Source organism: Ursus arctos, unplaced genomic scaffold, assembly GCF_023065955.2.
Source record: "Ursus arctos isolate Adak ecotype North America unplaced genomic scaffold, UrsArc2.0 scaffold_27, whole genome shotgun sequence".
Classification (NCBI taxonomy): Eukaryota; Metazoa; Chordata; class Mammalia; order Carnivora; family Ursidae; genus Ursus; species Ursus arctos.
Genome location: NW_026622952.1, coordinates 19,970,445 through 19,991,643, shown reverse-complemented (window position 1 = coordinate 19,991,643; position 21,199 = coordinate 19,970,445). Strand labels below are relative to the sequence as shown.

Genomic DNA, 21,199 nt, shown 5'->3' with positions numbered 1-21,199 from the left:
AATATAGTAAGTCCTCAATGAAAATTCATTTCTATCTCTTCTGACACTTCATTTCCTGTTTGTTCAGGGCTCTGTCATTTCTCATACGGGCAGGAAACAGTCTAGAGCTAGCCTTAAAACACCCAATTTCATTTTGTGACTAAGGAAACAATGAGACAATAAAAAGCATAAAAATCATAATTAAAAAAACACTTATTCAGTCACTCCAGTGGTGCTTGGCTACAGATTGAAATTATGGATACAAAAGGTCTCGGCCACCTCAGTACCATTCAACATGAGAAATTATGAATGCAGAGTGCCTACGGACAATCCAGTGCTGTGAATCATGATGATCTGCACTGAGCACAGTTAGAAGACCTTAATTTTATAAGTTTAACAAAAACATGTGAACACAGTCCTAGGGTTCCCTTAGGACCTTATAGGGAAATGGGCAAGTGAGGGACCCTATCATTTCATTAACTTCATTGTAAATCTGCCTCTAACTGTGGGGTTTGGGGAATCAGGGCTTTGTTGTTGTTGTTGTTGTTGTTATTATTACTACTATTATTATCATTATTATTACTATGGTTATTATAGAGACATTACAGTCTTAAAAAAAATCTCACGACTTCTCCAAACCCATCACATTTCCCTCATTTCTTTCTCACTTGCCCTACTTGAATTGGCATGTAAACTTGTTTTCTCTGAGTAAGCAATGGGAATGTTGACTTATTTGAACTGGTGTGTGTGCGTATGCTGCCTGAAAAAAAAAGTACTGGTATGCTATGCGGGTGCATACCAGCGCTATATACAAGTACATGAGATGCTTCTTCTGTTCAAGTAGATTCCTATCTAATTGCGTGGAGAGGACTAACATATGAAATAGCAACAAGATGAAATAAATAAAAAGAAGCATAGAATTAATTACAAACATTTTAAAAATCAGTAAGTACTACAAGACTTCAGATAAAAAGGACATCAGTAAAGGCTGACATTGTTCTAAACATTATAAAGACAAGAGAATTGAAAAGTGAAATCTGGGTTAAGGGGATCATGCTACACATGTTGGCGAACAGGAGCAACGACAGAGAAAGGAACCCAGCGCTTTGGTGAAACTGTAAGGAGACAAGTACGATGGAAGAAAGCGTAGCCAGATAACAGAGCATCATCACCAGCAGGTAGAGCTGTTTTGATTTTATGTGCCTGGAATTGCATGCCATTGAAGGGTTTTGAGCAAAAACAGTGACAAGATGAAGACGGCAGTGACCTGCATGACGCTGGAGTCACAGGCAGAAGCTTGGAAGACACTGACTATATTATGGAGGTAGGGTTAAAGGCGGCTGGTGCCATGGTGCTGCACGTGGGATGAGAAAGGAAGAGGTAGATACAGAGGTGCGCAGAAGGTAGAAGTGATGGGATCTGGTGACTGACTTAATGTAAGGAATGAAGGGGAAGTAACGCAGCCCACAGAAGAGGAACAGACTCTGAGCAACAGAGAATGAGGTTAACCTTGGAACTGGTTTGAATCTGATGTTGCAAGACCTCCAACATTTACTGGGCCTATCCACTAGATAGTTAAAGATAAGGGGTCAGAGTGTAAAGGTATGGATAGGTCAGATAAAGACAGATAGATGGATAGGTAGGTAAGGGGACAGAAAGAGAGAGAGAAAGGAGACTGATAATAGATGAATACAAGTGTAACTCTCATATCATTGGAACTTTAGGAATGATCAACGTTGAAACAAGAATATGATCCGGAAATAATTTATGAAAGAGCAATATATGTGATTACAAGGGAGGGGTTACTGATTTGAACAGCTTCTGAGTGTTCTGATTCAGAAAGAATGGGAGGTAGACATGTTGCATCTACTCTCTGATATCTGTTTTTCCTTCTGTGTGGTCCTACACGAAATGTACTTGTGTATTTTAATGTATGATATTCAATTATGCATTTCTGCATTAGCAGTATGTGTGTGTTCATTTGGGTTTATACAATTGTCTGTGGATTAAATCATTCTACAAATGTTGCCATATCAGGTACTGTTTGAAGCACTAGGAATACCTAGGTATACAATACTGAGTTCCTGGCCTCAAAGAGAAGCTTAGATTCTAGAGGGAGAGGGAGACCATAAACAAGCGTATGTAACATTCTGGGATTACAATTGGTTGATAGGGGAATGCCATTTTAATAGAGGGTCCCAGAAGGGCCTTTCAGTAGAGGTAACATTTTATTGAAGACCTGCATGGAGTGAGGGAGAAAGCCTTGTGACTATCTGAGAAAAGTGTTTTTCAGGATGAGGGAACAGCAATTGTCAAGGAACAGCAAAGAGGCCAAAGTGCATAGAATGGAGTGAACTGGGGAAAGAATATAAGAAGGCAAAGTAGGAGAGGTAGGCAAGCCTGGGTCAGGTAAGGACTTCTTGACCATAGAAGGGATTTTATTCTAAATTGTGAGGCAAAGATATTGGAAGGTTTTCAAGTGAGGAGTGACAGAACATGATTTATGTCTAAAAATATCACTCTGGTTGCCACATTTGAAATAAATTATAGGAGGGGGCAAGAGTAAGAGCAGGGAGGCAGCTAAGACGCAGTTAAGGATATAGGTTCGAGGTGATGGTGGCTTGGCCCAGGGTGAAAGCAGTGACGGTGGTGACAAGTGGCTGGATTCTCCACGCATTTTGTGGGTAAAGTTGATGTGATTGGCTGATGGAAGGGATGTAGGGTATGAAAGAGGAGAGGAGACAGAGTACTGCCATGAACTGAGATGAAAAAGATGAGTTTTACAGGAAAGTGAAGCAGCTTGATTTTGGACATATCAAGTGATTTCTGGCAAGATACATAGCATCCCTGGACATGTTTTCTCATTTATAAAACAAGGTTCAGAGCAGAATCTACTTCATAGGGTTATGCGAGCATTAAATAACAATGCAAGGAAAACTGCCCAGAGGCTAGCACTGGATGAGGTGTCCAGCTAAAATTAGATACCAAGAAGTTGAAGAAAAACTTCAATCTTTTAATCTATGACAAAGGAGGCAAGACTATTCCATGGGAAAAACACAGTCTCTTCAACAAATGGCTGGGAAAATGGGACAGCTACGTGCAAAAGAAGGAAGCTGGACCACTTTCTTTCTTTTAAAGATTTTATTTATTTATTCGACAGAGATAGAGACAGCCAGCGAGAGAGGGAACACAAGCAGGGGGAGTGGGAGAGGAAGAAGCAGGCTCACAGCGGAGAAGCCCGATGTGGGGCTCGATCCCATAACACCGGGATCATGCCCTGAGCGGAAGGCAGACGCTTAACCGCTGTGCCACCCAGGCACTGGACCACTTTCTTATACCATACACAAATATAAACTCAAAATGGTTTAGAGACCTAAATGTGAGACCTGAAACCATAAAAATCCTCAAAGAGAGAACACACAGTAATTTCTCTGACACTGGCTGTAGGAACATTTTTTTAGATACATCTCCTGAGGCAAGGAAAACAAAAGCAAAGATAAACTATTGGGACTTCATCAAAATAATAGGCTTCTGCACAGCAAATAATAATCCACAAAACAAACAGGCTTCTGCACAGCAAATAATAATCCACAAAACAAAACAAAAATAATCCACAAAACAAATAATAATCCACAAAACAAATAGGGAGCCCAACCTATTGAATGGGAAAAGATATTTGCAAATGATATATTTGATAAGGGGTTAATATCCAAATTATGTAAAGAATTTGTACAACCCAACACCAAAAAAAAAAAAAAATCCAATTAAGAAACAGGCAGAAGACATGAACAGACATTTCTCCAAAGAAGACATGCAGATGGCCAACAGACACATGAAAAGATGCTCAACATCACTTATCATCAGGAAAATGCAAATTAAAACCACAATGAGATATCATCCCACACTTGTCAGAACAGCTGAAGTAAAAAACACAGGAAACAAGTAGTGGGGAGGATGGGGAGAAAAAATGAACCCTCATGCACTGTTCCTGGGAATATAAATTCATGCAGCCACTGCAGAAAATGGTATGAAGCCCCCTCAAAAAAAAAAAAATTGAATTATCATATGATGCCGTAGTTGCATCCAAAGAACATGAAAACACTAATTTGAAGAGACATATGCACTCCTATGCTCACTGCAGCATTATTTACAATATCCATCCATAGAGGCATGGATAAAAGAAGTGGTACACACACACACACACACACACACACACACACAGAGGAATATTATTCAACCATAAAAAGATTGAAAGCTTGCTATTTGCAACAACATGGATGGATCTAGAAGGTATAATGCTAAGTAAAATAAGTCAAATATCATATAATTTCACTCATATGCAGAATTTAAGAAACAAAACAAATGAACAAGGAAAAAAAGGACAAACCAAAAAAACAGACTCTTACCTACAGAGAACAAACTGGTGGTTACCAGAAAGAAGTGGATGGGAGGATGGGTGATATAGGTGAAGGGGATTAAGAGTACACTTACCATGGGGCACCTGGGTGGCTCAGTTGGTTAAGCGTCTGCCTTCGGCTCAGGTCATGATCCCAGGGTCCTGGGATTGAGCCCCACATTGGGGCTGAGCAGGGAGCCCACTTCCCTCTCTCCCTCTGCCTCTACCCCAGCTTTGCTCTCTCTCTCACTCTCTCTCTCAAATAAATAAATCAAATCTTTATTAAAAAAGAAGTATACTTATCATGATGAGCACAGAGTAAGGTATAGAATTGCTGAGTCACTATATTGTATACCTGAAACTAATATAATACTGTATGTTAATTATACTGGAATTAATTAACTTATAAAACCCTTCAATCTCATATTCTTTCTGTATTTTAAAAAAAGGGGGCTTAAAAACCCTTTCTACAATTTCTTCCCCATCCCCTCTTTTGGGGTATGGGTGCTACTGCTATGGGAGAGAGTATACATTCTAAATGTCAACCATGTCATGTGTGCTAAAAATAATAACACTGACGGTGACTGTGACAGAATAAGTAAATGAGGTATAGAAATTATGGTCATTAGAAGTTCAAACTGAAATCAGGAGACTATAGAGAAGAGAAGGTGGTTTATATTTTGAAGAAAAGAAGAGAAAGAAGAGAAATTTAAAGAATTACTGGAGGGGAATATATTCCATGAGAAATGATAAAAGGCATTAAAATTAGAAGGAAAAGTGATAATCATGTGATGGTGAAGAAAATAAACACATGTTCTACAAAGTATGACTTATCTCCTTTTGGACCTTACATTGTAAAGAGATGAGTTGTGGTCACTTAATAACATGAGAAGAGATTATTTAACTAAGGAGACTGTAAACTCACCAATATTGCCAGGCAACTATGAGGGGCTGCTTATATCCCTATTTTTAAGATATCTGATATCTTTCCAACACAGTCTAGTGTGTTGCTCCCAACTTATCCATGTGATGAGGGGAAAGACACCTAGCAAGGTGGTTTGATGAATACCAGTGCGGAGGTCTCTGTGTCCGTATTCGGTAGTTTAAACTTCAAAATTAAAGAACTATCATGAGTGAAGTATCTCTCTGGTAAAACGTTAAGATAGAGACACAGGTTTTTACCATGCACATCATTTTAAAACGTGATGCTTTTCTTACAAAAGACATTTTAAAAATAAAGTATTATTATTTCCTCCTCTGATAGGGTAGAGTTTAAAAAATTCTATGCTTATTTTTGCAAATTAATGCTTCTTCCACTTAAAGATAATTCTTTTCTGTTTGAGGACAGGGTTGTTTTCAATGGTATTCAAATAGTTGACCCCTCTGCCAGGTTTTCATACTTGGTGCCAGGGAACCCTTGGTCTTCACAAAGCCTCCAAGAGATTTTTGTGTGTGTGTTGGGGGGTGAGCGGAGGGAGGTAGTCTGTTAGGTATTCTTGTAAGCATTTCTTAATATAGGTTATTTCTTAATATAGGAGGATGTTCTCTATAAATCACATTATTTTCACTTCCTCTCATTCTTAGACTTTCCTTCCATTCTCCATTCTCATCACCTACCTCAGATGCCTTCATACTCAAATACAGGCTCAGAATGGCATAAATGAACTTAATGTTTATTATCACCTTTATTTTATTTAAAGATTTTATTCATTTATTTGACAGAGAGAGAGACAGCCAGCGAGAGAGGGAACACAAGCAGGGGAGTGGGAGAGGAAGAAGCAGGCTCCCAGCGGAGGAGCCCGATGTGGGACTCAATCCCGGAACGCTGGGATCACGCCCTGAGCCGAAGGCAGACGCTTAACGACTGCGCTACCCAGGCGCCCCAGTATTCTATGATTTTTATAACATTCGACATTTCTCTGCTATACTGGCTATTATATGTTATTGGTAGGTGTGTAATACATGTTGAACAATTTGGCCATATAAGATGTGCGTATCTTTGACTATCAAGTTTCCTCCTTAGATGAATACTCTTCCATAGAGAAACTTCTACACATAAATACATGGAGGTATGAACTAGGTACTACTCTTAGCAGGTAATTGTAATAGCACTAACTGGAAACAACCTAAATGCCTCTTAACGACAGAATGAATAAGTAAATTATGGCACATTTACATAACAGCAGTAACAATAAATGATCTTTATGTTTCAACATGAACAAATCTCAAAAATATAATTCTGAGCAAAATGAGTTGCCAAAGGATATCTGCAGTATGGTACCACTTCAAACTTGAAATGTGCAAAACAGTAATTATTATTGTCTTAGGTTACTTAAATATGTAGTAACAGTATAAAACCAGTATAAGAATGATTCAACACCAAGCTCCAGAGCGGAGAATTTCAGGGGGAGTTGGGAGGAGGAAGGAGGAAAATATGATCCAGGAAGGACACACAGTAATCTTACATTTTAAATCTTAAGCAGTAATTTTAATGTTTTATTGCTTAAACTGGTGGTTGATACATGGGTTTCTTAGATGTCTAAAATATTTAACAAAAGTAATACTGCCATTAGCTAATTGATTAAGATATCTAAGGATAGTTTTAGAGGAAAGATTTTTGAAAAGCAAAGATACCAATTTCATATGTTACCCAAACTGTATTGAATCAAAAAACAATGAGTATGTTATGAAAACAGCAACTTAAGCCACCCAAGCTACTGGGATCAAATTTCCCAGGGTCTGACCGCATGGACCATTAGCTATAGCAACATCACCTTTATTTTACAAAAGCAATTAGTACATGCTTCAGTCTTCAAAGTGAGCGAGGATTACCTACTCTTCAAAAGTTATTAAAAGCACTTGGCTTTTGACCCTTAGAACTCAACTGGCACAAAGTATAGGGGTCAGCTTCTTGCTATCGTAATAAAAGTTGTCAAACATCGTTTTCCTAGACTCCACATAGAAACAGAGACATTACATAAGTTATTGTGATTTGAAAACATGCATTTTTCTGTAGAGAGAAGTGGACAGCTCAAGTAATGGTGTTTTATTATTCAGTTAAAATATTATTAAGTCAGAATAAGAAGAAAAATCTGGAACAAGGAAAAGAAAGCACGTACACCCAAGGACAAATTATGCATTGTGAACTTATTAAACTCAGTATCTCACTTAAGTACAAAATGAGTAAAGTAAAAGAGCAGATAATCACAAAGAAGTTTGAGAGTTGGGGGTAAGTGTGGGTTGGTGGTAGGGATTAATCACGTAAGGCCATGAAGGTTCACTCGGGGAAACTTTACACAGCAAAGTGGGAGTCATGCTCAGGGTCACAGAAATAAAAACATTTTCTGTGAACTGGCCTCACAAGAACGGGAGCTTGGAATGTGTGTGGCGGTGGCTGAGAAAGTGGGTGTGTGGCTGGGATTCAACTGTCCTCGTCTCTAAGAGGGCAATATCAGCAGGCGGCAGTTTGCCCTCACCTCCCTGGTAATGCCCTTCCCAAACTATGTTTTCTTTTCTTCCTTTCATCTTTTCTTTTTTTTAAAAATTAAATGTTTATTTCCCCCTTTCCCAGACCCTTAAACTTGGCTCTGATGCGCCGGCTAATCCTTGGGGTATGTGCAGAGGGGCCGGTCCCGGACTGTTGTTATTGTCTTAAATGGTGCAAAAGGCATTTACAATAGATTTTCAGGCACCATTTTGAAATAATTTTTCTGAAGTTTACCCTCTATGTTTATCTTCGGTTGTGCAATGATTATGCTGTGCCAAAGAGCTTTGGCTAGAAACACAGTCTTGTGTTCTAAGTCATCAATGTACAAAAGTGATCACTGAAGGACTAAAGAAAAACATTTCTTTATCTTCCCTTTGTACCCTACCGAAAACAAAAATAAAAAAAGAGAAATAATGAAGCTTAAAATTACGCACAAACTGTTGCATATAGATTGGAATTGGTTACTGAATGTACATCTCACAAATTTATAATACCCTAAGTATAAAATTTCCAGTGTTATTCTCACAGTATTGCTGTATGTTCCGCCTGCATACAAAAGCCAAGAGTAAGGCAGACACTCTGGGTTGTCTTGTCATCCTTCTACATCCTCCAACCTGGTGCTCCTGGCTGCAGGCATGTTTTGATGGTGTTTGGTTAGACGTGGTCTGTGGCCCCAGCATAAAGGAAGGGCCCAGTTTCCCCCTGTGACTCAGTGGCACAGTACTTTACTCTGGTGGATTCTGGCTCTTAAAAAAGCCCTCTGCAGGGGCACCTGGGTGGCTCAGTTGGCTGAGCATCTGACTCTTGGTTTTGGCTCAGGTCATGATCTTATGGGTCATGAGATCCAGCCCCATGTGGGGCTCTGTGCTCAGCAGGGAGTCTGCTTGAGATTCTTTCTCCCTCTCCCTCTGCCTCTCCCCCCTGCTCTCTCTCTCTCTCTAAAATAAATAAATACATTTAAGAAAAAGCCCACTGTACAGTTTCAATATAATTAATAACTCTTAGAATATGATAACCAACCCATGTAAAATAAAACTTGAGAAGACCTGATATTCTTCCCATCCCCACATTCCTGTGGGTTTGGTCCTATCATCTCTCTTCCCTGTCCCCACTGGTTTGTCATTTCATCTGTCCACCCATGTGCTACACATGAGTCAACATGCATGTGTTAATTTCATTCAGCTGGAATTCACTAAATGAAATTCTAGCTTCTTGTAATAGCACAAAGGAAAGATATTTCTACTGCAGTCTGAAATTACATGTTCAAACTTGTTTTCATCAGTGAAAAATTATAGTCCAAAGACTGTCTTATCAGAGTTGAAAAACAATATGTTTGATGACATCCTTCTCTACCCGAGATGGGCTTCATTTTAAAAAGTTTTATTTTAAATACAGCATATTGTAAGGTAGATTAGGAATGTTCTTACTCATCTAGTTTTTTTTTTTTCTGCCAGATGTTTATGTTGGTGAGAAACCAATAACACTGTCTAGACCTCTAGGATATAGTAATCAAGCATGACTGGAAAACATTCAGAGGTCACACTTCAATCTGGACCCACAACATCCTGCTATTCAAAACCAGATTAGAGATGATGGATCATGATAAACAGAACCACACTGAATGCTGAGTCAGTGATCTGAGTTGTCTGCAAAAAGCTAACTATGTCACAAAAAATCTATAACATAAAACAAAGTCTAGACATCATTAAATGTGCTGTCCTCCCACCTCCACCCCAAGTTGTCAACAACCAGATGCTACCTTATGACTCTTACATCAGCATCCTGTAAATCAGGAATCCTCAATCTTTTATGGAGGAGTTCCTTGAAGTGATGACTTCCTGAGACGTGTGTGTGTGTGAAATTGCCTAGATGTGCTCATGCAAATAAATGCCCTAAAAAGACAGAGAAAGAAGAGAGAGAAAAGTGATATTTATATGGTGTTAGGATGCTCAGAGATCACCAAGTAAGACTGTACCAAGCAATAATATGCCATGTTTTTTTTTTTACTATGTCTTGGTGGTTTTGCCTAGAAGTCATTAATTTGTTTTTCTTCAGAGTGTTTCAGTTCTTGACTGAAATAATTGACTGATTGGAGATTCCTGCTACGGAAGATCAAAACTGACGCCTCTCTGTCATGACCCCAAATTCAACACTAAGATATTTTTACTGTCAAACAATCAGGAGTCAGGGTCAGAGTCCCGGCAAATCATAAAAATGTCTTCTTCTCAGTCTCCACTTCCTGGCTACCACTCGCAAGTCCTTATTGAACTTCTGGTCTGGAACACAGTTTAGTTACATTGAATACAAGATGTAGGTCAATGACTGCCTCCGAGACGGCAAACCTTACTGCTTCCTAAGGTAAACTGCAGTAAAGGCATAGTGGAGTACTTTATGTTTTTGTTTTATTTTTTCAATTTTTATTCAGTGGAGGGAGCAGCCAGGTGAGTCAGTTACTAGTGTAAGAATTTCTTTAAACATTGAGGAACATCCAAATAACTTACCTGGGCGAATGGACCAATGCTACTACGCAAAACAATTTTAGTCTGCAATACCTGTGTTTACCTTCACACCACCTTCCTGGCATGTATATGCACACACACATCACTGCTATCATATCCTCATAGCAGCAAAGAGGTTTTTTTCTGCAAAGATTTAAATGCTTTGGTTTCCATGGGCAATAGTGAAAAAGCGGTAATTATGACTTTAAAAGCCAGCTGTGTCAAGGAAATTTTCACTTAAAAATAATGTTCACTGGAGTACAAATGAGCATGACTGACAAGGTACAGAAAAGAGAGTGCTGATAAAATAGTGTGGATATCCTTTTGTTATAATGCACTTGGAAGAAGTAAATTCACGCTGCAGAGAGGAGAGGGGGAGAGAGGGAGGGAAGGGCAGTATTGACTGGTTGAGCAAGTACTATACGACACATGTCAAATCAGGCCTTAGAATCTTGTTTTCTCTGTAGGTCACTTTTCCCTGCCAAATAGACTCTAGACTACTGAAGTCCACATAGTTTTTATCTTTGTGTCTTTTCTACCACCTAGCATTCTGTCTTTCACATAGTGAGGGCACAATCAATATTAGCTAATTTGTAGTTAATAAAAGATTATGCCCATTCAGTACAAAACCCCTCTTTGTTACTTTTTGCGTCAGTGGATGGATGTTTTGTCTGCCTTCATGACTGTTCAGTGTCTGAACTATGTCCCATACTTTCTCTGTTTCTAAGCCCCTTATTTGAAGGTGAAACATTCATTCTAAAAAATTTCCCTGCTTTCTTTTATCCTTCAGCCTCTCTACCCGGCTACGCTAAAGAAGCCAAAATTAACTAGATTCTTTGGAATTACTAGTGGAATGACTACTTATTTTCCTAAGAGAAAATAAGGCCATGATACATGAACATATTGTCAATATTCAAAATATGCTTTAATTAAAAATGTGAAAGCTAATAAAAGCAGTATTAATGCAAATTGATACCTTCTTCAGTAATTTTCTCATTGATTTCATTAATATCGCCATTGAATAGATGATAATTAATTTTCAAACTACTGAAAACAATCTAGGATGTCATCGATCCAAAGTGGATTGGAATTTTTAAAGATCATCTTATATATGGAGCTTCATTATGATTATATACTTAATCCTTGAATTCTATCATCCAACTATTTTTCTGCTCAGTGTGGCATAATTTTGGTTACTGGTAAACATTTAATAATATAATAATTATGTCATATTTTTAATATGACTCACCCATCATTATTTTTCTTTTCCTTTAAAAATGCAATATGACTCTCTCTCTTAAAATTATGATGGAAAGAAAACATGTTCTGACTTCCAGTTTGGAAGAAATTCTGTGGAAACACAAAAGCCTTGGGACAATCTATTTCAGTTCTATAGCCCCATGTATTTTGAAATCTGAGAGTAATCTCCATAAATTGAGACATTTAAAGTATACCTTTCAAATCCCTGAATCAGTCAAGAGCACCCTATTTTAGCCAGTGACATATTTTAGACTTAGGGTACTTAAACTTTGGAAAAAGGTCAACATCTCGTCTTTAAAAAATGATTAAATGTATGGCTCCACGGTACTTTGGAAGTCATGAGTCTTTGTCCTCTAGAAGGAGAATGGCCAGTTCCCTAGGGAAGATGGTCTAACTTGCCTGTTCCTTCTCTGCAGAGAAGCTCTCCCCTGGATGGGCACCCTGCTGATTCCTTATGCCTACAACTTATTCTCTGCTCATGAGGAGAGCTGGATCCAAAGGGACCAGCACAGCAGTTTAAACTGGTAGTTCTCAACCTTTGTACTCATGTCCCGTCCCTCTCACCCATGCTTTCCTTCTCTATTTTCAGCATTTTGTACTATGAAAACAATAAATAGATCAAGTATATTTTTAAAAGCTATATAAGCTCTTTCTGATACTGTCCCTAACAGGTATGTCTCCTCTCTTCCTGAGAATCACTGGTTTAAAGAACAAATCACTGATGAGTTTTAGACATGTCTCAGCGTCCAAGAGACACTGTGTATTTCTTCCTTACTACAACAGAGTTCACTTTACCCTGTAGGTCTTCTCTTAAATTCAAAGGTAGAATTCAGGTGTTATTCATGGCTGGCAGGCAAGGACCAAGTCTGCCTTGTTTGTCAACCATTATCTAGCACAGTGTTTTGCATACAATAGGCTCTCAATAAATACTTGTGAGTTTAATTAATAATGACTGACAGATTTGGATGTTTCTGAGTTTTGTCCAAGGACACTCACTAATAGATTTTTAAGGTATTACCAAAAAATACGTAAATGGGAATAAAAATAGTAGTGAATACCTCTCAGGATTATTTTTTAAAAAATATTTTATTTATTTAAATGAGAGAGAGATAGAGAGAGCAAGAGAGAGAACACGAGCAGGAGGAGCAGCAGAGGCAGAAGGAGAAGCAGACTCCCCACTGAGCAGGAAGCCCGATGAAGGGCTCGATCCCAGGGTCCTGGGATCATGACCTGAACTGAAGGCAGATGCTTAACTGACTGAGCCACCCAGACACCCCTCTCAGGATTATTTTAAAGATTAAATGAGAAAATGCCTTTAGAGCTTTCAGCCTAGCTTTTGGCACTTAGTAGGCACTCAAATGACAACTAATTACTGTCATTATATTATTTGTCATAAAGAATGCATCCAAATGACAATGACCACCTACTGCCAAGTGCCACATTTATTTCATAGTTCATTCCCAATCTTTGGCTGTGCCTGAGAAGTGTTAACAAGAGCACTACAGTCATGAATCGAATTATTAAGGGGATAGATAACTTTGGTCTTTGGTTAACTTTAGTTAAATCTTCATCAATAATTCCAAGCACATGCTTCAAAAGTATCAGATGTTGTTCTCAAGCAATAAGGAAGGCACACAGAAGAAGTGTAAATTCGTCATCATTATCGTACATAAACAATTCCAGCATGAACCTTCTGGACAGTATATCCTCTTTCTTCAAGAATGACAGATTACAGAAGACACACAGATGGCCAACAGGTACATGAAAAGATGCTCAACATCACTAATCACCAGGGAAATGAAAATCAAAACCACAATGAGATATCACCTCATACCTGTTAAAGTGGCTAGAATCAAAAAGGCAAGAAAAAATTAGTGTTGGTGAGAATGTGGAGAAAAGGGAACCTTCATGCATTGTTGGTGGGAATGTAAATTGGTGCAGTCATTATAGAAAACAGTATGGAGCTTCCTCAAAAAATTAAAAATAGAAATACCATATGATCCAGTAATTCCACAACAGGGTATTTACCCAAAGAAAATGAAAAACACTAATTTGAAAAGACATACGCACCCCTAGGTTTACTGCAGCATTATTTACAATAGCCAAGATATGGAAGCAACCCAAGTGTCCATCCATACATAAATGGATAAAGAAAATGTGGCATATATATATATATATATATATATATATGGAAATATTACTTAGCCATAGAAAAGGATAAGATCTTGCCATTTGAGACAGTATGGATGGACCTAGATGGTATTATGCTAAGTGAAATAAGTCAGAGAAAGACAAATACCATATGATTTCTTTTATATGTGTAATCTAAAAAACAAAACAAATGAATAAACAAATAAAAGATGGAAATAGACCCATAAATACAGAAAACAATCTAATGGCTGCCAGAGGGGTGGGGACAGGGCAATCGGCAGAATGGGTGAAGGGGAGTGGGAGGTACAGGCTTCCAGTTACGCAATAAGTAAGTAACGGGGAGAAAAGGTACAGCATAGGGAATAGAGTCAGAGGTGCTGTAACAGCACTGTATGGTGACAGATGGGAACTACGCTTGTGCTGAGCACAGCATCGCACAGAGTTGCTGAATCACTATATTGTACACCTGAAACTAAAGTAACAATGTGTGTCAGCTATACTTCAATAAAAAATGATAGATTATTATTAAAAGCAAGGGACTATAATCAGAAATTGGAAAACATATACAAAAACAAGTTTAACTTCAATCTGTACCTTAATTAATTCCTCTGGAATAGAGAACTTGCAGTTCCTTTAAATCAAGTTTTGGCTTCAAGATATAGCTTCAGATCCTTAGCATACCTGTGACTAATTAAACTATCTCTTCTACCACGCCTTTAACTTCGGACACATTTTGTTATTGTAATTATAAGGACCTTTGGCAAAATACACAGACAGCTTATACATACTATTTTAAATGAAGAAAGTTGCAGAGGTTTTGCTCCAGAAAGGGAGGTGGCCAAATTTCCCTTTCAAGCGGCAGCCTTGACATTTAGCATACTTTTTCCCATACCAGAGCTGCGCCACGTGCTTGAAACCGCAGCCTGCTGGTGCCGGTGCTCTTTTCCATGTTTGGCTCCATCTATATAGCAATTTTCAAAGCAGGTTCCAACTTGCTTGGGGAGACTTTCAGATATTGTATATGTAGCTTGACAAAGTCATATGCAAGGTCTGATTTCTTCACCAATGTGCAAAAACAGCTATTCTCATGAGTCATTGCGTTCTGGAATTCAACAAGGTCTGCACAGAAGTCATCTGATTTTTCTTTGTTTTTTTCTTCCAGAGGTACAGAAATAAATTCCATTTGGCACTGATATTTTACCTTTTATTTTCTATTTTTGGACTGGTTGAACTATTTTTCCCAAAAGGCTTAGACAAATTATAGTGGTGTCATGCTAGCAGGGTGAAGCTTCTACGGATGTAGGGCATGCATAAAGAGAAGAGGGGTTATAACCACGAAACTGATGAAGTACTTTACTATGTGCCACTGACTCTTCTAAGTACTCTACACACTAGCTCAATCAACCTTTGAAACAATTTTATGACATAAGTACTATGATCAGCCTCTTTATATTGGTAAGAAAGAATGACTTGCCCAAAGCTCTCCAGTGCAAGAGCCAGGATTCAAACCTGCAAGTCTGATGTCACAGGCAGCTCTCTTAGCCAATACGCTACATTCTCTCTCATCAAAGCTGACCTCGACATCAACATGCTCCTCTTTTATTGAAAGCGTAATATGTAATACAACAGATACGTGCTACATCTACCCTCCAGAAATGTGATAGGGTCTCATGAAGCACCATTAGTGGTTGTCCCTCAGACCCTTTCAAATGTTACATAGTATTGCATCCATCCAGGGAAGCCTTTGTTTACTGGAGGAGTCTGCATATTTTGACGCATATATCATTCTTGGTTAAAAGGCATTATATATGCCCTTACTTGCTTTTCACTGTGAACCAATGAGCAGAAGACAGTTCACCGGAGTCAGTGTTTGTGGTTTCTCATCATGGGAAGTGGGCCAGAATTCCTGATGCCCCATTGAATTGAGAGCCAAAGTACTACAGAGCATGTCAAACATTCGTTTTGCTAGTGAATTACAGACCTGGTCAGCAGAAATAGTAAAACTCTGTTTCACAAAAGACAGAAGATACCAAACACTCAACAGAATACCCCCAGGGGATCCAACCTAATGTAGATACTTGAATTTATTCTATGTGCATTGAATCTGAGTTGGACTGAGATTTGTCTAAATTTTCCTGCCTTCTTCCTAGACAATTCAGTTTTCTTTCTTCTTTAAAATGTTTAGCTATGGAAGTAGGGATACATGTCCCACAACAGGCTGAGGCTTTTACATTTTTTCCCATTATAGGTCATGTTTCTCTAATAGAATAGATTGAGTACTTTTTAAACAATCAGTGGGTTTTACACTATATAAGCTGTGCTTACCTTATGAGATGCCATTAAATAAAGGCTCATATTTAATTTCTTCCTGGTTTATTTAATCCATTCCACTTTGCAAACTGATGAAAGCTACTGTACATGTGTGTAGTCAGGGTTTTGCCTTTCTTTTAGCCTCTCCATCTCTTTCTAGTCCGAATGTCAGTGTCTTTTATTTTTCCTTAGAGGTGGTCTAACTGGTACATCAGTCCACACTTGCTTGCAGAGCTTTGCTGAACATACATCAACGAATTCCAGACCTTTCATATATGAGAGCCCAGATCTCAGTCTATGAGAATGACTGACTGGAAGTACTCAGAAGGCAAAGTATAGATAAAGCAGGGATTCTTAATCTAGGGTCTACCGATGGAATTCAGAGTGTCTATGAACTTGGATGAGGACAAATTTCACTTTTTATTGTCACAAAACTCTAACTGGAATTTAGCATTTCTTCCAATTATGAATGTCCACAAACTGCCACCTCCCCCTGCCTCACACACAATGGTATTTATTAGCTGTCCCTGTGACTTTGTCACCGGTAGAAACCAGACTTTGCCATAGCTTATTAGAGTCGATGCAGATATCACAAAATATCATTTATACTCATTCCTATTCCACAGTTTGGGGAGTTAACAAACCTGCTCCAGATCACACGATTGTGGTTTTGTACAATCAACATTCACAGATGTTCATGTGACATCGTTGCTGGCCCCATTCAGCCACCAAACAGTCAAGCTGAAAGTCTGCACATTGCTGACCTAGATATGGATGTTGCTCCCCAGTATTCTATCTATAATGGTTGGTGACAAGGAGATGAATCAAAGAGTACTGTACAGTTCAATGATCTTTTCCTAGCTAGCAACAGCACTCTGCACACTGGTATCCTTACAAAATATTTAATTGATATTTACCTCCCTATATTTTAAACATCATAGTCTATTATACAATTCATTCATTTTCTGTTACTATACCACAATTTTGTGTTGGGAATACCTTGATAACTATATGGCACTATAATTGATTTCCTTCATAATTCTATGTATTTTATTTATACAGCAAAAAATATTTTTTTTGAGAAGTGATCTGCAGGCTTCCCCAGAATGCTAAAAAGATCCATTAGCAGAAAAAAAGGCTAAGAAGCCCTACTTGAGAGGATTAAAGGGCAACAGGTTTTCGGGAATGAAATATATCCTGAAGCCAAGAAGTCTGTGTACCCAAAGGGAGGGAGGAGGCAGCAGAGAAGCTGTGAGGGGCACGGAAGAGGTTGACGATGGATACACAGTTTGTCCAGAGAAGGGCTGTCTACCTTACCCATCACCCACTGTTACCCTCAATGTTGTAATTCCTTGAAAACTAGATGCCATCCTCTGCTTTTATTTATTTTTATTTTTATAAAAGATTTTATTTTTATTTTGGTGGGAGGAGGAGCACAGGGAGAGGGAGAGAGAGAATCTCAAGCAGACTCCCTGCTGAGCACAGAGTGCAACACAGGGCTTGATCCCAGGACCTTGAGATCATGACCTGAGCCAAAACCAAGAGTCAGACCCTTAACCAACTGAGCCACTCAGGAGCCCGCATCTTTTGCTTTTAAGAAAGAGACTGTGTACCTGTGGGTTTGGGAATAATGTTCAGTGAGAGAAAAGGAGTAAGAGAAATCCTGTGGGTTGTGGTTGGGCAGAAAAAGGCAATTCCGTGTAAAGGAGGATACAATTAAGCCGGTCGGTTCCATCACTCCTTACAAGTTGAAGGTCTTTTCTTAGCAGCGATTCTGTATTTTGTTTACACAAGGACAGGGATCCTTAAAAATAACAGGCAGAATCCCTGTTTTATATATAAGAGATTTTAAGGTAAAGTAATGTAAATGATGGTTTTCACACATGACATCATTTGGGGTAGAGTAACTAGGAACTGTTATGCAGAGCTTGTGTATTTGTGTGGGTGACACAGAGGGAGACACACACACACATACATGCACACAGAGAGAGAGAGAGAGAGAGAAATTGATTCAGAGAGAAAATACCAAACAAGGAAACTTAAAACTTTGTCCCATGGCCAAACACGTTAAACCTCTGGAAGAAACTGAAATCTCAGATTAGTGTTTGAGAGACTTGATGAAAGTCATCAAAGTAATGCTCATCATGAAATTAACACTTCAGGTAGTATTAAAAAAGTATTTTCCTGGGGCACCTGGGTGGCTCAGTTATTAAGCGTCTGCCTTCGGTCAGGGCCTGATTCCAGGGTCCTGGGATCAAGCCCCACGCTGGGCTCCCTGCTCCGCTGGGAGCCTGCTTCTTCCTCTCCCACTCCCCCTGCTTGTGTTCCTTCTCTTGCTGGCTGTCTCCCTTTCTGTCAAATAAATAAATAAAATATTATTAAAAAAAAAAAGAAGAAGTATTTTCCACAGAGGCTTCAAAATACTTGTTTACCTGTCACTTCATTAATTTCACAACATGAAGTGAAGCAGGAGATTTGGACTTGGTACTACTCTCCACTCTGCAACAGAGGGTGGAGTGGTATGATATACATTAAAGACTATATCTGGTGTTTAGAGAAGTGACTTTTTGTGGATAACTCACAGCTATTATTTAGCCTTTGGTCCGGAGGAAGGTGGGGTGCAGAGAAGTTTGAGGAGAAGGAGAAAAGTAAGTGCTCTTGAGATCTGGATGTGCACCAAATTGGTCTTCTTCTGACAAACAGTGATTGAGCTCTGAGCTGTGTGCCAAGCACAGGGGAGGCATGAAAAGGGTCCAAGTCCCCAGTCATGAGTCAGTTGTGGTAGCCAAAATTCTTTCAAATTTAGTACCTGGATTCTCTACTGTGTGAATTACCTAATAGGTCATACTCATCTTAGAAAAACTGGGCAGTATAAAGAATTTCTTTCTTCAGTGGACATGGAGCAGGTAAAATCCTATTTGCTATTAGAATTGTGGAAATGTTTGACTTTCATCACATATAAAAAGTAACTATTTTTCTTTAAGTGTTTTTCATTCGATGCTACATTTTTTACCCCATATACATTGTGTGTGTGTGTGTGTGTGTGTGTGTACAAATGACAAGGCAGAGACAGCAACTTTCCAGGGATAATATCCTTATTCTAGGAGGTTAACAGCTGTCAAAAACTCATCATTTATGAAAATATAAGGGGAATCCTGGGAAGCAGGAATGTTTCACTTAGTCTACTCTCATGTTAAAATACCAAACCACAAGATATTTTTGTGTTGTCTTTAATGAGACATTATTTGTGGAACCTCTCCATTTGTGACAATGCATTTGTCAAATAAGACAACAATGGAAGATCTACTTTTTTTTTTTTTAAAGGCCAACCAATTATAGTTGTGGATTTTATATTCCTATATCTTATTTCTTAAACTTTCTGTGGCCAATTGCAAACTGTTATCACTAGAGAATACAGCTTAAAAAAAACTTGTTAGAATGTTGGATTTCTTTAAGGTATCATATTTATTCAAAAGCCATAATAAAATGGCTAAATTTAAAATATTGTGCTCTCTCTCCCCTACTTTATGATTAGACTTGACATTGTTTACCCTGCCCTGTACTGGGCAATATTGTTTAGTTTAACAAAGAGAATGATTTTCATGAGCATTTAGGACAAGCTTATAGCCTACGAGGGGCTATACCTAGCATGTTATCTTCATAATCTGTTAATCACAATCACAACCCTTAAAACTCTCCCGCTTCAGTCATGTCGGGACTATTACGTGAAATTCGAAGGACCTTTTATCAAGAACACACAGCACAGAGAGCCTTCACACGTGGAGGCCACTTGTAATATTTTTAACAATTCAGAACTCCACACAGACTATGAAAAGCAACTGGATTAACCAAATAGGTTAAGAAAATATCATCTCTGACCCATTCACATCGATGACATAAATACAGAGACTCACAGAGCAAACAAGAAGAAGCCATGAAACAGGACTAGGATACTTTTCTTGAATTCAGAGAGATTATTTCATCACGAGATACTACTTTATATCAATTTATATTCTTAATACCAGGATCAGGCAGAAGTTGTTTCTTTAGTGTACCCCTTAAAACACCCCCTGCCATTTGGTTGCTGTCACATGAGCCCTAGTGAGTCTGAATTGCACCACTGTATTTATGTTTTATTATATTTCAAACGCCTGCCTCTAGCATACCTGACACCCTCTTGGAACTCGGAGCAGCTCCAGGCAGCCAGAGGAAATACCAGCAGGCTTTCACTGGGCAGCGATTACTCCACTGACACGCAGCCCTTCCAGCCCCCTCTCCAGCAGAGATCAGGCCCCCTGGGGCCAGAGCAGCCCCACCGCGGACCCCACCAGCACAACAGACCTGGATGCTTCTGCCCCAGGCTGCTCATCACCACCCATTTCCTGACTCAAAAGGACCTTGCTTTTCTTTTCAGGGTTAAAAAAAACCACACACCTCTCATAAAACCTTATCTAGAAATAATCAGACCAGAACCCAGAGGGGCATTAGAGGGGAAAAAAAAAATCCCAGAAACCTTTAACTACTAGAGGAAGGAGATGGAAAGCACTGCCATGACAGTGATGAACTTTATCCAGCCGATGAGATCATTAATTATCCGAGTTAATATCTGCGTCTGTGCACTGAATTGTTTTCCTTTTAATACCGGTCATCCCTCCCTCCCCCTCTCGCCCCTCACCTGCCAGCCTTCTGTCTCTTGTGTTTTTCCAAATAACATCCAGGGCTCTAGCCGTGGAGTCTCGGATGTGATCGCTAAAGGACCTCCGGAGAGGGGCTCTCAGGGGCCCAGCCATCACGTGGGCCTCGGGGTCCCCCATCCACGCGCAAGGGACTTCAGCGCAGCCCCGGCGCCGCGACCATGCTGGCCTCCTCCTGCCGCCGCTGTCCTTCGCCGGCTGCCGGCTGTCGCTCTGCCGGGCGGCCGGGCTGCGTGCGCGCCGGGCCCGGGGGCGAGCCGCGAGCGAGCCCTGCGCCCTCAGGATCCCGGCATTGCGGCTCGCACTGCGGCCCGGGAAGCGCCGACTGCAGGCGGCCTCCTGGACGGCCGCCAAGCGCGCGCGGCTGCCACATCTGGAAAGGCTTACAAATGAGCCAGCGACACACTCGCGCAGCGCTCGGGCT

General features: G+C 39.5%; 1 protein-coding gene across 14 annotated transcripts in view; it reads right to left on the bottom strand.

The window, feature by feature from the left end:
* Positions 1-21,199, bottom strand: part of DLC1 (DLC1 Rho GTPase activating protein) — a 514,332-nt gene that overhangs the window by 150,860 nt on the left and 342,273 nt on the right. For 2 of the 14 annotated variants that reach the window (XM_057303356.1, XM_026508475.4), the window contains exon 1: positions 20,757-21,199. This exon is cut by the window's right edge and continues 16,288 nt beyond it. The exons of 11 other annotated variants lie outside the window; for them this stretch is intronic. In XM_057303356.1, coding sequence (XP_057159339.1) covers positions 20,757-20,895 — 139 coding nt within the window. In that variant the 5' untranslated portion in view covers positions 20,896-21,199. One more of the 14 variants, XM_057303354.1, reaches the window with a different exon arrangement.